We start from the raw sequence: 24,461 nt of genomic DNA, 5'->3' as shown, positions 1-24,461 counted from the left end.
TATATAACGTCCTTAGATTAGGAAAGAAAAAAACCCCACAAACAAACTATCTTCTGAAGTTCTGGACCATGCAGTACAGTTCTCTACGAAATGTAGATAAAGCAAAGGGTAACTATTTTCTGATTTCCTTTAAAATTATATGCAGACCTTTCAAACAGCTATCATTGAAAAAAAATCTTTTGCACACCATACATATCTCTCTTACATATTTTCTTCCTTTAAGATCACCTTCTAGCTCCATGAAAATACCAGATCGTACCCACTACATCCTACACTAACATCTCATTTAGGCACAAAATACAAAGCTGCATAATAGGTAGCGGCTGAATTTTTATCACATCTACTCTTAGTATTTCATCTCTCTCCCCAGAAAGAGAAAGGGTTGGGTTTCCGCGTTACCTCCAGCACGCACTAAGTCAGCGGAGCCATTCCATTCCCCTTGGGTTGTGACGCACCAGCTAATTGCCATCAGAAACCACGCCACAAACACCAAAGCTTGCCACACAATACCACGCAAACAGCTCTCTGGTTTACACTCCGCCTAACTGTAACCTGTAATTATTCCCCAGCCAGGCCTTACCACGATCCAATCAAGGCATTATCAAAATAAGTGTTTTGCTAAGGGCGGAAAAGTCCAGCCTCACACACAGTCTTACCAAAGAGATTTAGGAAAGCTAAGAGAGCAGTTTGCAGAGAAGCCCTGATAAGATTTCCTTCCTCCTGATATATCCTCTAAGTCGGCCTGTACTATCAAAAATCTTATTATATGAAGGGATTGCTGCTTTACTGATTGTGGTATTAGGCTTGCAATCTACAGAGGCGTTAAGTCCCCATTAAAAAAGGACCACAGCCCTTTGTCAGCACCGACCAAATTTCAACACGAAATTAAGTCTTGGTAAAAGGCTTTGCCTTCTGACAGTCACACAGCTCTAGACTGTGGTCTGAAGACTCCAAAGCACCAGCAACTGCCTGCTACAGGAGGATGGAGAACTGCCTGCTCCACTTGCTTCTCCTCCTCCTCCTCCACTTTGAAGTCGTATTTATGAAAGCACTAAAATGCATTCCTTCATTCTCTCAGTATTTTTCATGTAATAAGTTACTAGTCCTCTCCAAACATATAAATTTGATTAATAAATCACGAAGGGAAAATTTCTCTGTGGGTGGGAGTCTGGGAATCCAAGTCTGAAAGCCGTTCAGTTCCGAGCCTTCTTTAAACCAGCTCCAGAACAGTAACAGCCTCACGAACACTCTCAGATTTTACTTTTTTAGTACTATTGGTAAGTAGCAAATATTCACCACAAAGTAATTACTTTTATCCTGTGATAACACAGTGATTTTCTGACACAGCAATTTCTACGTAGAGGTTCTGGCGTAGCCTCTATAAAGAGGGTAGTATTTTTAAAATATCTTTATGAACTTCCTTCTCATTATGCCAATATATATAAACATAGTGACAAGAAAATTCCAAGAGAAGAATACGGATACTTTTAAGACATTTTAGTATCAGAATTTTCCTCTCTGTCACAGAAAAAACCCTCCATTTACCTAATATTCCAGCTAGTACAAGAAGCTGCTAATCTCCCCAGACATAGTAGACTTGTATAACTATTCCCCAAGTATCACTTCCATAGTCTAAAATTATTTCATTTCTTTCTATGCTCCGAGAACAGCAAAAAGTTTGCATGCCTTTTTAAAGCTGCATTATGAAGCCTCTTATCAGTGACAGCTTTCATCTCAGATGTTACATTTTCTTTGGTTATAACTAAGTCAGCAGAATCCAAGGGTCCAGCAGTCCCCAAAAGGTAAGTTCAGGCTATGCAGAAACTCACAGTCTTCAATTAATTTAGTTATAACATCAATTCTTTCACTGTTTTATATCCCCGAGAAGCTGAAACGAGGCTGATCTTCCATACGGGATGTACTACACCCTTCGAAAGAGTTTATCAAGACTAGTTATGATACAATGGGAGGAAATAAGGGCCTTGCATGAGTTGTTTTTAAGTCTAGTATATAAAAAATTGAGCAAAGTCTATTACAATTGCACACAATTAAGACTATAAGTACAAATCTAATTTAATCAGAACGATTAAACGTTCTCAGAAAGCCACTGAATGGATAAAGCCAAAGGGAAGAAAAAATAACAAGCATGCAAATAAGTCAGGCAATAAAACATTGTTTCCTCTCAATAAAAATCCAAGATGATGGAATGTATATTCCTGGATGCGAGAGCTTTCTACATAACTGACCAAGAACATCTAAGAAACAGATTTTAGAAATGAAAAGGACATAAAAACTTGAATGTATTAAAAATAAGCCAGTTGACATATTAAATCTATTGGAAAACTAAGCAAGATATACACATATTAGAAACCTACAACACTATTATCCTTTACTATTTACTGTAGCATCCTCAACTAATTATTCATTTAATACATTAAAACATTGCAGTGCAAAATTGCTTCTTTGTGCTCTTTTAACTCAAACCTTGCTAGAGTAAGATCAACCACGTGTATAAACAGCACAAAGTCTTTGGGGTCCAATCACACTACCCTTACTCAATGAGAAGTCCTGCTTAAATCGATGGAAGTTTAATTAAGTTTTACTCAGTTAATCAGGCTTTAAACAAAGCTAAGAGATGCATACATCTACCGGAAATATATTAATAAAAAAAGACAGCAAATTCACTATTATAGACTGATCACAGTTACTGTTTTGCAGTGATGACATGGGTTACTATATGAAGCAGGTTAAAGACGTACCGCAGTTTAATGATATTTGAATTTCTTTAATGTTATGCTGCTACAGCATTCAAGATTTTCACTTAAAAATGGACAATAATTTGATACAAACATGTACCTGAATGAACTGGAATTTAATGATAATGGGGAGCAACAGAAGTGTCTACACTTAATTTCTGGACCGAATTCATTGAGAGCAGATTTCTGCAGCGCCTGACCAGCACTGCCCCCGTTCCCTGCAACCCTTCTGACAGACAGCCTGCTTGCCGCACATTAATTCACTTCACACCATTTCTATCGATCCTCAGCCAGTTCCCTAGTCTCTTTGCACACACTGCTTGTCTGGCTGCCTACATCCCCATCAGCACATGCACACAAAGGCCACAGAAAGATAACCTTTTGCTTTCCATTAAAGATATAGTAACCGTTTTTGTATCTGCAGTAACATCACATATTTAAAAATATATCATACTTTCCCACCACCAAGCATACAAATCTACTGCCAAAAGATTTTAGGTGCTCCTACTGCACACAGTCTGGGAAATGATTGCTTCAACATTTTAGGAAAACGTTACACCAACCAATGTTAAAATAAACAAATCCAAAGGTGAATATAATATCCAGCAAAGAAATCCCTTTAAGAAAATAACTTAACCTGCAAAATCCAATTTTCCCTAAGGATAGCCTTCACTCTTAAAAATAAGCAGGTAGAAGGCAGTAGTAGTGCATTTTCCTTTTTGAACTTCACTGGAAAACACTTCCTCATGCAAAACACACCATGGACTATGCAACACTTTAGAAACAACTGTATACTGTGAAAAAAGAGTAACAGATAAGGCTAGGACAAAAATACACAGTTGCATGACCTTATCTTAGCAGGTATTAAATGAAGCTTAGAAAGTCTAACGCTTTTCCTCCTTGTGGGAACCTGAAAAATATCAATGGCTGAAACACCTCTAATACTTTTAATTCATAACATCACTTTTACACCCATTCCCATTTCATTTGCAGTCAACAGGCTGACACGCCAATTTTGGGTTTAGAAGGCCCAAAGAAAACCAAGATTTATTGTTCTACCTACAGCACGCTGTGGAACTAAGCCTAATCTGTTCCAACATCTGAACTCTAACTCATTTGCTGCAGAAGCTGCGTAGGCAGCTATAACCGAGCTGCTTGGAGGGGCGACAGCACAAGGGGGCCAGTCTGAGGCTGGTCTCCAGCATAAGCTACTGCTGTGCTGGCAGACCCACACAAGGGAAAAGAAGATCTGCTTGGCTTTGTCCCTCCTCCACCAACCCATCATCTTGGGGAAAAAAAATAGCTGCAGGGGAAAAAAAACAGCTGAAGGCTGCTTATAGCATCTCGCAGCCTAGTTCTATCTTACAGACTTACCTCTTTCTCCCTGTCTCAGACACAAACAAGGACATCTTTCCAATTAAATGGCTTAAAGATGATAGATTTACCAAGATCCAGAGTCGATCTGGAAAATCAGAACTTCATATTCTTATGAAGTTATATCAGGACTCTTTATTTCTATTCTACAGCTTAATGGGTGAATATTACCAATAAAGAATAGTCCAATAAACACACACCAGATTCAGAAACAAATTTGCTCAAGTATTACGGAATTTTCTTTCTCTTTTTTTGTCAAAACCATTGACATGAAATGGGACCTTACTTTTAAGAAAAAACACATCTGGTCCTGCTGTTTATTCTTTAAGGCCCTAATTCTCTCAGTGTGACATCAAGTTAGCTACTTAGAAATAACTTCTAAATTGGATAAGAGAACACAATAAATACGAAACAAACAAATCATTTTCAACCAGAATGATTAAGAGTTTTCCTGTAGGACAGCAACAACCCTTTTAGCATACCTATGAAGAGACTACTTCATCATGACAAAAGTCTGAAATATTTTTGTTCAGCATCTCTGTATTCTATTTTCTTATTCAGAATCACTTGAAGGGGTAAAACATACTGCAAATGATTAATATATTTAAGCTGTGAGAGATGCTTTAACTTTTTTTCCTTTTTATTTCCATAATGAGCATTTTTCCGCAAATGCTGGTTGATCTGCCTGTCAAGGGAGACCGCAATTGCACAGTTGTATAAGCTCCAAGCGAAGCAACCAGATGCCAAGATGCCATGAATCCAACGCTTAGCAAGACCCTATGCAAGGCTCTGGGTCCATCTACATAACATGTTCTAGGCTGGTAAAAGTTCTGCCAATGCTCTGAGTCAACCAAAAGATCACAGCAAGTGAAGTGCAAACCCAGAACTAACATACCTTTCCCCAGCAGGACGCTTTGGTTTGGACTCTGTACTGCTGAAACAATCACATGGCCTTTGCATGGCTTAGCTCTCTGTCCAACATGTACCAAACAGGCCAGAAATAACCAGCTTTTTCTTGGTCATACCAAAACTGCATACCAGAATCTTCTTGGGGCTTAAATTGACAAAAACACGTGCTCAGCACCACCACACGCTGTTGCTGGTTGTGTGTATTTGACTGGAAGTCACGTCTGAGCAGCGCGTGCTGCAGCCAGCTCAAGAGCCACACAATGACTCCCGAGCGCAGACACCTCAAATCCCAGAGCCCTTCCACTTCGCTTTTACAAAATTAACATAAAAGACACAGATGATGGTTACAAAACAATCTGACTTCTAGCACTTAAACTACACACAAGTACAAAATCATTGATAACAATAAAGTGTACAACACAGATAAACTGTCTAAAGGCAGAAAACTGCTGCTTATGTTTTCACTGCTTCATTTTCCTTGTCTTTTCAGCATAAAGATATTAAAAAGATTTCTTTTTGGACAGTTGGTGGCTTTTTGCTCACTGATGACCTCAATGTCCAAAGAGTTTGATTTAAATTTACTAAACTACAGACAGATAAAAATGCTTAATTGTCTTCCAAATATGTTAATAATGCCATATACTAAAGATAACAGGCTTTATTAGTGTATTTTATTATATGACAACCCCTGGCCCTAAGAATATACATTCACCAAAAAAGAATCATAAAACGGTAAAATAAAAATGAAGGTCAAGAACGTAGCCTCAGATGGGTACTGCATAAATATATACGCTAGCAGCATAAACCTCTACAGCTGACCATGCAGAACATCTCTATTGACTTCCACAACTCTACCACTTGTAAGCTGCCAGTTTGAGCTTGCCTATGAAAATTAAGGAATTGCAGGGCATTTAGCAAGGTATATTCAGTAATTGTAAAATATATATTTAATAGGTAGGTCAAAGATTGGAAAACACTGATCTCTAACCCAGACCCGCCTGTTCCTGACCTGATATCTGACCACTGTAAAAAACGGATGCAATACGAAAGAATAGATTTTATCTTATTTTAAATCACTTTCTCTGTAAAATAATTTCTCCTTGTTTTCAGTACACATCTTTTCTCTCTCCTCACTAATTTCAACTTCCTTCTCACAGTTTTTTGTAAACAGTCCTTCACACTGTAACATAAAATTATCCCCTTAGTGTATTTTATTGACTCAGTGTTTAAGACAAATACCTAGATTTTGACAACATAGTTCCTTCAAGTATCTTACTGAATTAGTCCTTGAGCCCCTAATCTCACAATATGACCCCTTCATGAAATAGCTGCTGAAATAAATTCTATTCAGGAAGATCAGGAAGCATGAACTGGACATAAAGTGTATTGTATTTCTCAAATCTCTGCACATTAATAGAACAATATACAGAAAGAAAATTTTTAAAAAAAGAAAAAAAGATTTGTAGGAGTAATTTATAATTAAAACTGACATCTCTAAAGGTGATCATTCCAAAAGATGGGAAATCTATACCAATATGTATAACACATGCCTTTTTGAACAACAGACAAATTATTATTTGTGCTAGATGAATAAGACGAATAAAAACTAGAACAGAATAAAAACTACTCGAATCTTACAAGTTCCTCTAGAGGTATTTCCTTATGGCGAAGGTTATACAAAACACAAAAGTTCTTGCAAAGGTTAGTCTCATTTGTAAATTGTTACCCTGCATTGTAGGGAACAATTGTGTTATAATGTAGCAAGCGCAACCTTTGGGGAGCAGTCACATCCGTCCTTTAAAGGTTCGCGCAATGATCTAGATAGCAATCAGCTAAAAATAATAGAGGAGATAAACCTCTGTATCTACATGTGTGCTCTACATGTAACATTTATGAATATGTTCAGAACGCCAGTATCCTGTGTAAACCCAGTAAGGACTAGAGAAAAGAGATATTCGAAAAAAGGACACAGCACACTGAATCTTGTCTGCTTCACCATCTTACTACTTTTAAAAATTCTGTTTCCGTGAAATACATTGAGTACTGTTGAGTAATAATAGCTAAACAATTCACAGGCGATAGCAGAACAAGACTACTAGTACTTTACTAAGTATGAAGCCTTAATTATTGTTTCACTATGTGCTGAGAAATATATTGAGAAAAGTTTTGAATTAAAGAAAAATTGATTTGAATGAAATATTTCCTAAGCTGCCACATTCAATATGTTCTATGATGTGGCATCAGCTAATATTTCCCTATTTCCCTCAAAATGGGAAAACAAGTCATGGGAATAAAATCTGGCTAATCATTTTATGATTGCACTAACTGGAAGCATTAATCAAACACAAGTTCTAAAATTTGTATTTCTTTTGTTCACAATACTCTCTCTTGCATCACTAACACGGGATTATCTTTTGATAATCTTTTAAGTTTGAATGTCTTGCAAGTTCCTTGAACACACGTTATCAAAAAGCCGGGAGATGTGCCAGTTAACTTGATCTTTACGGGCAAGGTCATGTCCCAAAACTGCCATTGGATCTGTGTACAGAATATACAAATGGTGAGAGATTTCAACTCTGCTTCCTCGTACCACATACTTGATTCATTTAAGAGTCAAACATAACATACTACAAAGTATCTCATACTAGCAACAGACTTCTATTAATGATTACCACTAGTTTTAATTAAAATGAACCTGCTAGTGCAGAAGGATTTTTTTTAATATAATTTTTATAAAACTATTGTGGAGTAATAAAATGTGCTGAACACAAAAATATGCTGATAGTATTTTATGCCCCTCTGTCAAGAGGCAAAATAGGGAGAAGTGGTGAAGAGACTCAAATAATATTTCTTGATCTACCATAATCCTCCTCCATGCCTTTCTAATCATAAAATGATACTCTTCCAAAGACCATGATTGAAACTGTGTCCATTTCGGCCTTCACAAATAATTTTTATACCTTTCAGTTCCTCCCCAAATTTTTAAAAAAATATGTCACTGTTTATTATGTCTTACAATACAACACAGGAAACCTCCGTATGTTTTACTCTACTACCCACAAAAGCAAACTTCCTTGTTTCTTAATTATTTTGTTTCTCCTTTCTGATAGCATAATTACCTTTTTTCTCAGGGTGTCAACATCTGTGTATACGTTGATACAGGCAGTAGTAGTATTAACTGCCCTCTCAGCCTTGTCATTCAGGAGAACCATAAACTCATTGAGGGGACACCCACTGTAGAAGTAACCTCAATTCACATGGTTTTCAACTCTCTTAATTGGGGGGGGGGGGGGGGGGGGGGGGGAATGTTTGATTCGCCAGTCACGATCTGTTTAAAAATTTTTCAATATTAGGACTTTCACAATTTCACTTATTTTCCAGTTATCCATTCAACCATGCTCTGCTGCTTTTTCTATTTTATATTTTCCTCCTGTGTTTTAAAATTCTCTTGTCTGTTCTGATCAGATCAGGATGTCCTAATTTAGTGTTAAAATAAACGCTATTCTTTGATCTGCCAATAACTAATTTAAAGGCCAAAATACAGCTGTATGCAAGCTTTCTTACAAAATATCGTATATTTTCCTTAAAGTGGTCCCTGGCTATTGTCACAAAAATGCATTGCATACTTGCAACCTGAGCACAAAAGCAAGCTTTAAGAGACTGAACAAAATAACATGCTTCCAGAAGATGCACGTGTCAAACCGAGCCTAATACTCTTCTATAAAACTTTCAGATGTAAGGATTTAAGTAACTAGAAGTACTAGAAATACCAAATGATTGGAATTAATACAAACTAACAGCTGTTTTCAAGTATCATTAAAAACAAGTTCTTTTTTTGGAAACAGTCCACTGGCTGAAGCAAGCAGGCATTACAGAGCAGTTCATGTAAACTTCACCAACACGATCGTATCCATAACCTTGCACCCAACAAGGTCATTCACTATCACTGTAGAGAAAAGAAATTAGTAATCATCAGTAGTTGCTACAGGAGCAACTATAGGGCAACCATAGCTGTATTCTACGAATGGAGTGTAACTGACCTCATAGAAGGATCAATCAAAAAATAAATCCAAGAATACAGAATGTCACAAATATCTATCAGTATGAATCAAGGCTCTTCTGCATCTATCTACAACGTGCTATCACTTACTATTCACTGCTTGAGGGCATGTCTAACTGTGTAACATCCCAGTAACCAGGCAAATGCTACATGCCTAAAGGCTGTAATTAACAACACCTTAGTCTTAACAACAAATTCTTAACACCACTTGAAAATACTGTGTTCTCAGTAACATATACATTGAATTTAGATTTGATAAAATTATTACATGTCTCAAAAATCTATTGGTACCTAAGAGAGATCTTTCTCTGTACACAACTACATTCTTCCCTGGAAGAAGGCTCATTTTCAGAAAAATGCACGTCTATTATTCTCATTAGAAAGCAAATACTCTCATTAATGAAAATATAACAAATCAGTAAAAACTTGTAAGTGGCAGACATTTTTGGATATTATCATATAAAGGCAAGTTTCTAGATGGATAATCGAACGTTACAATCCTGATAGGTCTTCCCAGAACGTATTCTTAAGAGCCTGTAAAACATCTGCTTAAATAGCAATGAATAAAATGAAAATAGCTGGTTTGGAAAAAATTACAACAGATGAAACCATGGTCAGTAACTGTTTAACAGATTTGGAGAAGAAAAGGATTATTAAACTGCATATCCCTGATTATTACTGCAAAATATACATACAAAATTACAGTCAGGAGCATAATTTTTTGGCATACCTATCTTTGTGTGTAATAGTTAAAATTACACAAAAGACTATTGCTCCGAGTCACGTCAAATTCAGTTAAAACCCTTCTTTGTCCATGACCCACCTGCTTCAACACGGCCAGGCATTTAGAAATCTAAATAACTTTCAAAGCCTTCAGGAAAAATATTAAAAAGAAATCCCTGTATTATTTCATCTTCAATTGGAAGATTTTAATGGATAGCATTTTATTGAAAAGGACAAGACAATATTTAAGATCACTCCAGTCAGACTCATAATTGAGCAAAACGACAACTTTGTTTCACCTTATTGCTTTAAGAATTTTTTTTAAAACGTGTATTAGTTTATATCATTTGACTTCTTCAAATACCACCCTTCACCTAATAAAAGAGAAAAAAGATGACAGGAAAAAATTACAGAACAACTGTTAAGGAAAACAGTACTTTATTTTATAATCAAATTAAAGCATAGAAATATTGTTAAAGAAGTGTATTTGTAGCAGTATTTTTAAGTTTAAAAAATTACACAGAGGCCTGTATGAAATGACTTACTGATGTATGTGTTTTCTAGATTATGAGACAAATGAAAAAGGGAACAATTCTTATCCCTACACGTACTTCTGGTACAGGTTAAGACTTCTTAGTGTAACACTGCAAGAGAGATTTTCTTTGCTGCTCCTGCGTTGTCTTTGCTCTCTGTAAAACCAGGTCAAGCTTCTAATGCCCTAAAGCCCAGCAACTTCTAATTTTAAACTTTTATTAATTTGCTGAGAGAAAGAAGAGAATATGCTCTACTATTCAATAGAAAGGGAAGTACCATAATCTTGTGCTCATCTAATCAAATGTCACCGTAAATTAACGCCTCATGAATCCTCAATGAACTATGCTACCATCTTTGCCCAATATCTCCTTGCAGCACTCGGTAACCACTGTTTTTGAATACTCACTGGCCAGGAGTGACATCAAGTGTTTAACAGGCACTGACAGACATATCCTATTAACCTTCATTACTGCCTTTTGGTCAAAGGATAACATTATAACAATTTCTATAACTTAATTATACATTCTATGAAAAAGGACTTCTGCCTTTTACCAGTAGAGCCTCACCATTTTATCAATCCCTTAGAAAAGCCTTTTTACACTAGGTTTCTTCCCTGAAACCTCCGAACTACAAGGCTAGCCCTTACCTGGCAGGGATAGCGTTCACAAATGACACTTCATTCCAAAAGACATGTACTGAAATATTTTATTTACCTAATTAAAATTAATGATCTTAAAAGATTCCATGGTTGTGAAATTGCTTTTAAAATTTCAAGAAACTTTTATATAAAAACCCAAGTATTACAAAGCATTTTTCCCTTAGGTTTGTAGTGCTGCTTATGTTATTGCTTATGAAGCTCTTTTTTCCCTTATCTAGCAACAAAATTATTTTCAGATTAAACACAGAATTACTTACGTGATATAACACTGTCAATATATTGTGGTAAATACGGAGCCCATGCATCAATTGTTTCTTTCCGACCTGCCTGTTCGATTCTTCTCAGTTCTGCTAACAGTAACGCCTGGGCAGCTTCTCTTACCTATAAGGCCAACCAGAATGTCATACAATCTCAAATCTTATTTATTAACATGTTTTAAGTATAATTTAAAAACAAGAAAAAGTAGCACTTAGAAAACTTATATAGAAACATGAGCTAAGCTTTTTGATTATTTTTCCCCAACACTCCCCACTTCAAATACAGAAGCACAATAAAAAGCAACACGACATGCCCAAACTATCATGACTACAGAGCATAGATGTGCTGCCCCATGAGAAAACTAGAGGATGAACTTCACAACTCGGTCCCCTTGCATGAGAGCACTGCACAAACCAAACCGGTGCTCTACCCTTTCCTGGCTTCTCTTCGCTTGCCCTTCTCAAAGCAGAAAGCAAGACCGACACAGGCTTCTTCCCCTTGCCGTAAGGTGAACGGTAATATAAGTTGCTCGCTCTCGGAAATAACATGGCTCACAACTGAACCTTATGCTTACATAGTGTAATGTTCGATCCACATAAGTAAAATTAGCTATCGCCTTTCAAAAAAGAGCAGCTCTGATCTACTGAAAGAATACCAAAATTTAGTTTTCTAGAAGCCATTTCTTGTGATCATCCTTTTCTACGATATTTCCAAAATTAACAAAGATAAATAATGCTCAAGTAATTTTTCCAAACGTCAAGAATGCTGGAATGCAGTAACAAGACAAAAGTCACTTAAAAATAATTTTTCATGTGGAAGAGTTAGCAATGAAAGAAGAAAAAAAATATATATATAAAGGTTTTCCAAAGTTTACAGGAACTTTGCTTTTTACACCAAGAAATACAAAACATTGACAAACAATACAGGACAAATAGTACAAGACACTTATTCTACCTGAAGGTTCTGTAACATTTATAAATACACATATTAGATGTATCCTAAAGGATTTAGCACACAAAGAAGTCAAGTCACTTGACCAAAGTCAAACAGAAAACTGTGGACAGAGAGAAAACATGGACAAGAAGCACTCAGTACAAATTGAAACAGAGGAAATTCCATCTGAGCATAAGGAAACACTTTTTTACTGCAAGGGAGGTTGAACACTGGAAAAGGCGTCCCAGAGAAGCTGTAGAGACTCCACCCTTGGAGATGTTCAAAACCCTCTCTCCAAAAATCCCTTCCAACCTCAACTGCTCCGTGATAAAAATATAATATCCTGCCAGTAACTAGACTTCCATTGCTTACAAATTTTCATTAGTTTCAAAGTAATTACGCTCTCAGGAGGTCATCTCACTGTACACACTATCTAGCAAAAGATAATTCTGTAACAGGCAATCAGGTAGCAAAAAAGCATTTCCAATGAAGTTACAGAACTGCAGAAGACCTACGGTCTACAATCCAGCTCTGTTACTCCTTTCTTACGTTGAAAGCTGCACAATCAACAAAATTTTTGCCATAGCAGCATGGGTGTAGTGTTAAGGCCAACTAGTCATTTATCAAATAGTTGGGTGACAAACCATTTACTAACTACTATACATGCACTCCAAAAAAAAAAAAAAAAAAAAGCAGCAACTCAGCAGTCTGGAATTTTTTTTTGATCCTAATGAGATTCTTGATGGACTCTTGAAAATTTTTAATCCAATAATTTTCTTTTTAAATATGAACAGCAACATTTCTGCTTACTACATGTCACACTGAAAGTAAGAAAATCTGCAGACATGATTACACTTCCAACATTTTGACACAAAAACTGAAAAAATTAACCTACCGTATGCGAAATAAGTAATAACTATAGAAACCTGTGTCAGAAACAAAGTAGCATTCTCTAGTCTACAGAAAAGTGGATTCATAAAAGACAACAGCATCAGTTTAAAAAAAGTACATTCTATTTGCATCAATAGACTAAAATCAAGAAAGTAACAAAACAGACAATCACATATTTTGATTTTGCTTCTTCTTCCCCTTCTACTCCTTCCTCCCTGCACCTCCAAATAGAATACAACAAAATAAAATTCCAAGAATTGGGGAAATTAGCTTTTCTAGCGTCAAATAACAGTATTCACAGTTGTTGTAGTAGAACAAGGATGACATCCAGTGGCCAATTAGATAAATCACAGACATACACTATTATTACAGAATCACCTAGGTTAGAAGGGACCTCTGGAGACCACCTAAGTCGAAGTCCCCTTCACAAAGCAGGGTCAACCAGAGCAGGTTTTATCAGGGCTGTGTCCAGTCCAGTTTTGAGCATATCCAGTGATGGAGACTCCATCACCTCTCTGGACAACCTACTCTAAAGTTTGGCCACCCTCACGCAGTAAGAGTTCCTCAGGTATGGTACCTCGCTGAAACGTAATGTACCAGATTAAACCAAAGAATTTAACATTTAAAAAGGTAGACTGAGATCTGAAAACACACTATTTTGCACCTTTTAAACACAGCATTAACCATAAGCAGGGAAAAAAAGAGTACAAAATTACTACTGAAATCACCTCCAAGCATCGATCCTGCCACCTGCGAGCTAGCATCTCCAGAAGAGGAGGTCTAAATTTGTCCAGTCCTAACAGGTCAGGGAGCATAACACAGTGCATAGCAGCGAGCTGGCTCCACCCTGTTAAAATACATCGTAACAAGAAGATAAACATAAGAGGCACTGAAGCAATTTTAAAATACCATCAAAGAAATTTACACTGGCCACTGAGGGAGAAGGAGGGCAAGAAAAAAAAAAAAAAAAAAACCACTACAGCTATTTTCTTAAACAAAACAGGATTCTTTTCCTCTGCCATGGGAACGCAGGGTTCACCCCTGCCATGGGCTGGACGCCCAAGCTCTAGAGACAATACGTGTCTTTTTACTGATTCCAATCAGCTTCAGATCAGGTTTTACAGTGTGTGATCTTCCTGTTTCAGGCACAGGAACTGAATGAGCGCTTCAAGGGAAATACCTGGTCAGATCTCTTAGACACATGCAACGTCCAAGAGAGATACCAGCAGAAGGTTGTCTCAAATCAGTCCTGATTTAACGCAAACATCCCTCGTTTCCCACCCCCTCTCAAGGAGGCCTTCCAAAAGTAACAACATTCAGCCTCATACTTGGACTTTGAAGTTGCAGCCTTATGAATATGCTCAGCATAATTAGTAAATACAGAAAGAGTTCCCAAAAGAAGTACTACAGCTAATATTTTCAAAAGCATAAGCCAGTGCCCTCAGTTCAAGATTAATTTAGATGATCTGTTCAAACAATAATTTATGACATTCAATGTCCTATTTGCAAGTGTGATATAATCTAGTTACAGAAAACTAAGTATATGAATTATCACGACAAAAACCTGCATAAAATTTTATGTTCAAAAGTTATCAGAATAGATACTAAAAGCAACTTACCAACAGAGCTAGAAGGGGTGTGCATGCGTGCGTGTGTGTACACTTACACGCCAATCTTTTTGGCAGAAAAATGTTCTTTATAAAGTTGATAAATATTTGGGGGGAGGGGGTTCACCCCCAACCACAAAACCCAAGTAGCTTAAATCCAAGCGCTTTAAGTTTTCATAAGCGCCAGAAAAAGAATTTAAATGACATGAAAACAATTTTGTTTCTTTTTAAAAGGACCATTATATTTTTAGTCTTTCCGTTTGCAATGGAGACTGCAAAACGATGGTGCTCGTTCATTACGGCAGTGGAAACACTTGCTCACACTAGAAGGTACTCCAGACTCTAGTTTGATTTGAACCTTCCTACCAAGAAACAGAAGCTATATCCACAACGGAAGCAAAGGAAACGGCACACAGAGAGAACACAAAACTAAATACATTACAACTTCTTTCATTCATATATTACCACGTTTGTAGATAGAGGCATCCAAAAAAGCACAGCGCTATTTCCTATTTAAGGGAGCAGTTGATACAGCATTCTTCTAGAAGGAGCCTTCTAGAAGAACAAGCTTTTTCTTGTTCTTAAATTTGTCAACCTAAAGATTTATATTTTCCCTACTTGAAAAGATTGAGAGTATTTGTTAAAAAAAAAAATCAGCAGGACCAAACAAGTTCTGAAACGTAATCTCTAAAACAATGTTCATGAAGTGACTTTCCACAAAGTCCAAGACACACAAACCAGATCTACTCACCCTTTACCAGCATTAATGGCAAAGTATACAAAAATAAACTCTTTGCCTCTGTTTCTTGTAATGACAAATACCTATATAGATTAAAGTACTGTCATAACAATGATAAGGGACATTAGTTGAAAGTAAGAGATAAATAGATAGAAAATGAGGAAAGAATACCTTCGTTTACTAAGAAACAGGTATGTAAAGTAGGAGCAGTGTCAGAGCCAGAGTGACCAGCTTCAGTGCTAGAAGAAACAGCAGGAGCAACTTGCAGAGGAAAAAAGAAGAAATAAAGAGAAAAAAAATAGGAAAGTGAGGATAGCAACGTCTGAAAAATAGATTAGTATTACTGAAGAATGAAAAACAAAAATTGGAGGAAACTATGATAATATTAAACTAAAAAAAATTTTAGGTTTTACAAGAAGTGCAATGTCAGTGAGAGAAAGACATGCAACTGCAGAAAAACATAGATATACTAACATAAATTTGCATGTTTTGAAAAGAGAAAGTACCTATAAATAAAAAGATTACAAATACGGTTTTTAAAGAGTGTGGATTCATTTTGCAACACTTCACCATGAATAGAAAAAATACAAGTTCCAATTTTTATTTTTAAGTTTTTCCAGTATCTAGACAGATTTTCAGTTTGCACTACTCACTACACAGCCTAGAACTGAACAACCAGTTCATTTCTATTACTCTGAAACGGTATAGAAGGTATTACTGATCGTTAGTTTTAATATAATACTGTTCAAACGTATCTCAATATTCAAATAATTTTAAACCTAGATCAAAGAAAGGACTAAGAATATACAACATAAACATATAAAACACACAGTAGACAAGCAGCTATAAAAGAGCACAGTTCACGAGTGTTATTCGAGGCAGAAGTTATGGCATTTACTTCGTAAACTGCATAATTTCTTGGCGCAAACGCATTTTAAAAGCGGTTCTAAACACTGTACTTCACTAATGCTTCATGACTTGAAATTATCACATGAAAAGATGTGCAGACCTTATGGCATACGCATGCTACAACCCAAGGTCAACGTTAAGATTTACAGGTCACGATCTGACACTTCCTGTCTATAGAGAAATTATCACGTCATGCACAAGCATCTTCAAATTAATCCTCCTCTTTTATTCCCTTGCGGAACAACAATGGGTTCAAGCTCCTGAGCAGATTAGGCATTGTCTTCTGAATAGTATGTTTGCTTTTCATGCAGTGAACTTCTTTTGTCACCGTAGGACATCTGCATCAAAACTACTTTTTTCCGTACTTTCCACATGAATGCATCATGATGGCACGTGTACAGTGACAGGATGACTAGCAGAAATCACATTGTGACAACAAAAATTAGTTTCAGTAGATGTGAAAAACAGCTATTTAATTTATGAAAAAAGATTAATTCTTTGTAAATAAGTGAAGTCTTTTTTTTAAAGTTTTTCTTTCTCTTTTTTTTTTTTCTTTTCTTCTTCTTCTTCTTCTTTTTTTAATTGTCAGCTCCCTTCAAATGTCATTAATTGTATCAACCACTACTACAGAAGCAGCTGGCCCAAAAGCTGAGTAACACTGGGCTCTAGTGATCTCAGGACAAATACAGGTCAAATAGATGGAGATCAAGCATGTCATAATAGGCATTAATTGTAGCTGCACTAATTGATTTCTGAAATCTATGAGAAGCAAGATGCTACATATAGCACATAAAGGGATGTGCACATTGGATACTAAAAAAACTCAAGATCCAAGTGTACCCTCAGAAAACAAAACCATCTTCTTCCAAGACTGCGTACCTCATGCCACCAAAAGTAGGAAAAAAAGACCGTTTAGAAACTATGGTATTTTTCTGTACTTTCAACAGCACACAATCTCATTTTTATCAATTCTTTTCCCAAGCAGTTTTATATATTTTTGTTACCAAATGGAAATGTATCCATCATCGTAATTAGCAAACCTATTTCAAAGAAAAATGATATAGTTTTCATTCTGGAAAGGATAATCATAACGGAACTACAGAGGGACATAAACCCTACCTGTGAGAAATACATTTTAACATTGAATTTGCTGTGCAGACGTGATTTTTGGGAAATCTTGACCTCACAAACACTTCTCTTTCAAAATAAAAAATAAATGCTTGTAAAATAACACAACAAAATACCTTTTACACGTTAAAGACAACTGCTCTTCCTCTTTTTTTTTTTTTGGGGGGGGGGGGGGGGGGGGAACACATTTCTGCTTTTTGCTATTGCCCACTACTTCTCTATTATGTAGCATCCCTGATCAGGAGAAGGAAACTTGAAGTGTGCCACTCCTGAAAATGAGTTTCCCTTTTTAACTGAACGTCACAGTAAATTAATATTTAGCAAAATAATGAATACGCACAAATATTGCTGACTGGCAAGTTTCCTCCTCCAAGATATAAATATCCCTCTTCTTCACATGTGAGTGAAGAAAGTAATCATACAACTGATGTATGAGGTACCTGTTGTGCTTACTACCTTTCTAATCTAAGAGCAGTTCCACAGCTTAAAGATGTATTTAAAGATATACATGAAGGATAAATATTCACTAAAAATACCACAAGGAAAAATCACTTCTACTCTGTAATTAAGAATTAAAAAGTGCAATTATTTTATCAACTGTAAATTTCTCCTTATTCAAATAGCTTGAAAAGACAAAGTTTTAACAGTTAACCATAACGGTTAAGACTTAATAAAAAACAAATATGATTAAGAAAACTTGAAACGAATCTGAAAGGATATTTTCTTTATATATTACGAAACACATTACAGAAAAAAAAACAAACAACCTACTATTCTGACCTATAGCATATGCACAGAGCTGGATTCGCATCAAAAAAAATTTCAAAAAAATCAATTTTGTAAGAAGATTAATGTTGTATATACCTTTTCTCTTTGTTTTATCATACAGTGAAGTGGTCCTCATAGCAAAGCGTAAGTCTGCAATCAGTTTCATCTACTGGCTTAAAAGCTCATGCTTATACGTTCTCCCCAAATTGTTAAAACCTTCAACTGCTTTCCTGTTGGTAATTGTTTGAAAATGCCAGTTGCAGTTAACAGTAATGGAATCACTAGGTTTTATTTACCCGTTATCCCCGTTACGGGCGAACACTGCAATTGCTGTCTACCAGCCCCGCAGGTATACTACCTTACCACACCATCCCCACTTTGGTTCTCTCGCTAACAGTTCATTCGCTCCTTACTTTTGTGCTCAAGTAAAAATTGGCCACATCATGGTATTTTACGCTTACTTTAAGAGAATTAGTTCATTTGTCCCATCAAACAGCAGCTACCTAATTTAGAGAAAGCACAGAAGGGGCCACTTCCTCTTTTGTCTCTTCGTTCACGGGAAGATGATATTTCTTTGGGGCTTCTGGCATCCAGAGGAAGCTCTATTTACCACTCCACTCTGCTCCAGTAGAAAACGCAGGTCTAATCTTGTGCACATCTTTCTCTTACATCACATATTGTTTTATATATGTATACTTAATCATTGTACTTATGAAAGAAAAGATATAGACTAGAAAAGACTATTAAAGGAGCCTAAACTATCACCCGTTGCCATCTTTCATAATTGCAATTGACGAAAGTAGTAGCAGAGGTAGAATTAGTGTTAAAACAAACATTTGTCTTCATCCTTCTTAAAAGGGAGAGGTAACATGTATATATTACTTACGTGTGTTTATCTTTAACCTTTAGTTTAGATATATTATAAGCATGTTTGTAGTTGGCCAGTCTGTGGACTTTAGATGCTTGACTGTCACCTGATCCTCAACAGCAGAATGCTTGGGAGCACTTAAAATATGCAAAAATTCAATGTCAGAGAATCACTCCATGACGGTATCACCACCTTATATAGATTTTTGAAAAGGTCTTAGTCATTAAAATTTTTGCCTAGCATATCACACTACTTTTTTCTCCCTCATTGTAGAAGCTAGCGATATTTTTTTTAATCACTTGATAGTTGACAACTTCAATGCCAAGAGCTGAAATGAGATATCAAATTGTTTTACAGAAGGCAATTTTTACCTTGCTTAATTTGTCCTTGAGCTGCATGACTTGAAATTGAAGGAGGTGCCTTCACTTTTGACATCTCAGGAGTGCCTGGCCTAGGAGGCCTAAACATGAAGCATGTGCGAAGGGGGAGAAGAAAGGGGATGGGGGAGGGGGAAAAAAAAAAGATTATTTGCTAAAGATATTGTAGCTAAACAAAGTTTGAAAGGCAACCCTGTAACAAAAGTCAGTTTAACATCAAAAATAGACCTCAGTTACAATTCCTAGGTAAACTTATTCTTTGATGAAATACAATGAAAAGCATAGCTATATGTTTTGATTGATTCAGAATTTGATCTACTAGTTATAAAAACTCTTTAAAAACAATAAGCATTCAAAATAAAGGACAAAAATGGCCTCTCATCCCTATCAGGACAAATTATAATAACTCTATATTATAATAATATTTTAAATTACATAAGTCCATTAAAAGCAATAAAGCTATCTTAGCATGAAAAATAATATACTGAAGAAAGAAGAAATACATGCTGTTCCTCTAGGTACCAAAGCTTATCACAGCCATTTAATACAGCAAATCCAAGAGTAAAATTAAACAAATTAAAATCTGTATTAAAATACAGACTCTGAAAGAAAGTTATCACAAGTTAAACAAAAGGAGTATTTTTCTATACCTTGTTGGACCTTTCTTCATATGGTCTCCAATAAAAGTGGCATTAGTCATACTCATCAATGTGTTTGCCAATGAAATAATAGACAGGAGATGCTGAGTGGTGACAGCACGTGATACACCGTATGTCCCCTTTCCTAGTCCTTCGGTAATGGACATTTTTCTTCCTAATTCCATACTATCATACGGCGGTTTACCTATAGACTGATTATAACCAGGAAGCATGAGAGACATGTGGCCTCCTCTAGACAGCAGGCCAAAGGACACAGAACAGTGTGGCTTAAGCATCCCAAGACGATTAAGGCAAAGCTCATCTAGAACAGAATTCAAGCCCCAGGCATGAAGACAAGACATAAAAAGCTTTGCTGTATCCATGGTTAGATTATATTCTAACAAGGTTAATGGTTTAGATTTGCTAGAGCGATATTCTGGGTCACCGTCTTCTCTCCTCTGTCTTATTGACTCTTCATCCTCATCTTCATCATCGAGGAGATGTTCTTTTATATTCTCTTTGATTGTTTCCTTGACCTGCTGGAAGAGAACTGCGGCTCGTTTGCCAGTCAGAAAAGAGCCTCCTTTGTCAGAACTGCCAGATGCTTTCTGTAAGTTCTCTGGGGAAATAAGTGCAGTATTAGGCCTAGAGGCTTCTTCCGTCAGTAGCTGAATAATCAGTGCTTCTACATCAAAGAAGAGCACATGTATATCCGGATCTGTTAGGTTGGTCTTTATAGCTTGAACCATCAGGGAGTTGTGTGAATATTTAGGTAAATTTCCCTGTAATTTAAAAAAAAAAAAAAAAAAAAAGAAGAAAATATTTTGAAATTTTAATTGGATTACTTTCTTAATACTTTTCATGAAGCTAATTCATAAACTGAGGAAGCTCTGAAAACTCACATAGGTGTAAACCATGTTATGAAATTGTTAGTGAAGAATTTTACAAGATTCTTTCTAGATGTCAGGAATAAGAAACTCGTGATCAAATATGACATCCCTAAAATTGAAAATCTCACTTACAGGAGTTTCAGACAAACACAGCTCTCTACATAAGAGGGAACGTCACATTTGTTACACAGAACATGAATTCTAACAGATCAGTTATACCCTAAGTACAAAAAAAATTCCAATATTTTGTTTTTATTAAGCTTAAAAAGCACTAAATATTTCACATTCGGATATAAGGAGAACTGAAAAAGCAATGTAGCCAAGGCTCCTACCTCTCGTCTCATCTATAACTCAGCCTTAATTTTAGTATCAGCTCTTTCAGTTTGGTATTCTCTTAAGTGTCCCTATTATTTCCACTCTCTACTGTCTTTTTTAAACCACAAATGCAAATTTAACGGCACGTTAGGAATGTGGAAATTAACAATGTTTGAAGTTTTTATAAATACACTGTCTATATATGAAAATACATACACACTAAGTGTTTGCATATATATATATAAATAAAAATATATATATACAAAAATACTCAAGTAACTGATAAACTATATATTATATACAAATTATGCAGCCATTTTCATTCTGCTTCCAGAACACTAATAAATGTATTTATCAGTATGAATCATAGAAACACTTGTATATTCCACCTAATGTCTTTTACTTGGAAAACTGGATATGTATGCCTAGTTCTTCCCTCCCTCAAGGACTTTCTCTCTCAATGCAAGCTTTCTCTCTCATATTTCTAAACCTATGACTGCTTAATAATTTTGTACAGGATTTCATAGCAGGTGTTTGAAAACTGAATTTACCTATACATATATATACACGCATACATAGTTTACATATATTCCTTTTCCATTACAGCTATATAGACTCTAAAAATGGTGTTAGCTTTAAAAAACGTCTGCCATATCCCGTTCGATTACCGCTGCAGTGTACGGTGCTGTTTGAGCAGTAGGCATGCTATTGTAATTCCCAAGGTTTTTGCCCTTAAAGCACTCTGCTTCTTCTGTGGCTCTGATACCTCATCTTCTTATACCTGATTTTTAATAAGATCCCTTTTTTATGAAAAAAATCTTCAGAGATCTTCAGAGGAAAAACTGGCCTCCCCAACTTTTATATATGAGCTTTCTGCTTGGAAAGAGATCTCTCCAGAAGACGTTACGTTACTGTCCTGCAGTCAGGAGCAGCTGATGAGCCAACCGTAGTTTCTTCTGGGTTCACTTCTCGCTATTAGACTATTTGTTTCTGAGTATTCTGAGTATTACTGAGTACTCTGAGCAATTCAAGGATAAGCTAAAGAGAGTCACATTTTTCAGATGCTAAGACACGGCTTCTTAGTTTTGTCTAAACATAATATGCACAAAGTTTGTTCGAGTTTATTTAAAGCAACCCGTTATTTTAGCTTCGACTTCGTAATCTTCAATTTTCCACCACACTGATACATTATTTTTTAATTTGCAAACTGCTAACTTAAAACTGCTAATATTTTGCTTACTTAGAATGAATATCCATGTATATTTTATTGTACGGTGTTGCAGTAGAAGAGAACAAGTGCTGATTACTGGTTGGCTTGCTGCACTCACTAGTTCTTGTTCATTTTTAAAGGATGATTCTCAATGAATACAAAATGAACGGTCCTTGGTGTTTCCACAGCCTCAGCTGTAGTTTCAGGCACTGAATTCAGCAATGACCGGTTTTCTCTTTTAATTCCCAATCATATTTTGTGTCTCTGAAACGATAAGTTATTGCCTTAAAGGAAGGTCTCCTGTGACACCTCCTCACGAGAGGTTTTCTCAGCTAGAACATCACCAACAGCAGCTCTGAATAGCGCTCTTTAAACGTTTTACATTGTTCTAGCGCACTGATATCGTAAAAACCACCACCAAGCAAGACAATAAAAGCATACACACACAGAGACATATTCCCAACACATATAAAACATCTCCCCACCAACGAACCGCAGACCTGGCAAAATTTTCAGTAACATCTGCTGCTCCACAAGAATCAAATAACTCTTAATTTCTGTCTTTCCTCACATTAAAATCCGTTTCACTTATGCAATGAAATCAAGACTCTACCGGAAGAAAACTTCACATTTGGTCACAAGGGTTATGAAAGAAAAACTGAATGGAGACCATCATCTTCTCTTTCTTTTCTGACATTTCTCACAGAAGCTGCAGTGCTGATTAGTTCAGACCGCTACACAAACAGCCAAGGGGCCTAACAGAGTCAGCACGAGAGCACATACCCAAATCCTGTTCTTTTTTTCCTGTGGTCAACTCTGAGAGCAAAGAAGTTATGAGTTATAAGTTTGTCATGAGAAGCAAATCATGAATAATGGGAACCAGAATAGAAATAATTAAATGTCAATAAATAATAACTGCCAATTATGTTCCACAATGCACTGATTTATTCACATATTCCTTATTTATTACAAATCTAGTTGTTATTTTCTGAGAAGGTAACGTAGGCACCTTTTTATACAATGGTCTCTGGTAATGGTCTCAATGGTAAAATTAGAGGCAACAATGTAACACAAATATTTTAGCTGTTAATCACTGTTGCTCTCTTTTTTGCCCTTCGTGTGCTGGGTACCGTAACAGCGGTGCTGCCTTCAGCAGCCAGCAGTACCCTGATCAGAGCTGAGATACCTGCGCCTACAAGCGCAGCATTGAGGTTTACGTGAGCGGAAAGTTATACTGGATTCAGTGGGAATACTAGTACCCAAGTCTGAACGTACATCTTTGTGGAAACTAAAGAACAGTCTCTATATGTTCCGTTTGGAAAAAAAAAAGTCATTTAACATAGGAAGAAAAATAGTGATACATGCTGGAAGCAGATCTCTGCTCCCCTCTGCTGGCCCATAATCAAAACTACCAGCACACTAATTAGTGCTGGTAGTGCACACCAGTCTGCACTAATTAAAAGACAGACAAAAGCAAAAATGCAAGCTCCTTCTCTAAGGACTCAGTTAAAATTTTAAATGCCATTAATAGGATAAGCAAATTTACTACCTGCATAGCCTACTCTGACAGGTCAGTATTAGGGGGAAAAAAAAAAAAAGAGTTAGGATGCGTGGTAGCATGCTGGCAAGAAGGTGTTTAAGCAGGACATGGAACTGGAGGGGACCTCCAGAGATCGTCCTCCCTGCTCAGAGCTGGGTCAGCTGGAGTAGATTGCTCAGGGCAAGGAAAGCCTCTTCTGTACTGCCTTAACACACAGCTCCAAGGATATTTCTTTCCTAGTTTCCTTGAAGATAAATTTTCCACTTCTTTGTATTAAGTTTTTATTTTAATAGAAAGATAAAAATAAAAAAAAAGAAATCAGGTGTCATATTCGCTCTGTGGCAAAGTTCATAAAACCCTCACAAGGCCAGAAGTC

General features: G+C 36.3%; 1 protein-coding gene across 5 annotated transcripts in view; it reads right to left on the bottom strand.

Annotated features, from left to right (window-relative positions):
* The window catches only part of LOC138060884 (WD repeat-containing protein 7-like), a 177,881-nt gene that overhangs the window by 117,648 nt on the left and 35,772 nt on the right, over positions 1–24,461 (bottom strand). For 3 of the 5 annotated variants that reach the window (XM_068927402.1, XM_068927404.1, XM_068927407.1), the window contains 5 exons: positions 20,143–20,912; positions 19,487–19,575; positions 15,614–15,703; positions 13,825–13,943; positions 11,272–11,395 (listed from right to left, as the gene is read on the bottom strand). In XM_068927402.1, coding sequence (XP_068783503.1) covers positions 11,272–11,395; positions 13,825–13,943; positions 15,614–15,703; positions 19,487–19,575; positions 20,143–20,912 — 1,192 coding nt within the window. The remainder of the gene's footprint in view (positions 1–11,271; positions 11,396–13,824; positions 13,944–15,613; positions 15,704–19,486; positions 19,576–20,142; positions 20,913–24,461) is intronic. The other 2 variants (XM_068927403.1, XM_068927405.1) reach the window with 1 other exon arrangement.

The sequence above is a fragment of the Struthio camelus genome, chromosome Z, assembly GCF_040807025.1.
Source record: "Struthio camelus isolate bStrCam1 chromosome Z, bStrCam1.hap1, whole genome shotgun sequence".
In the NCBI taxonomy this organism is placed as follows: Eukaryota; Metazoa; Chordata; class Aves; order Struthioniformes; family Struthionidae; genus Struthio; species Struthio camelus.
Note: the sequence above shows the minus strand (reverse complement) of the source record. Positions and strands in the feature narration are given on the sequence as shown.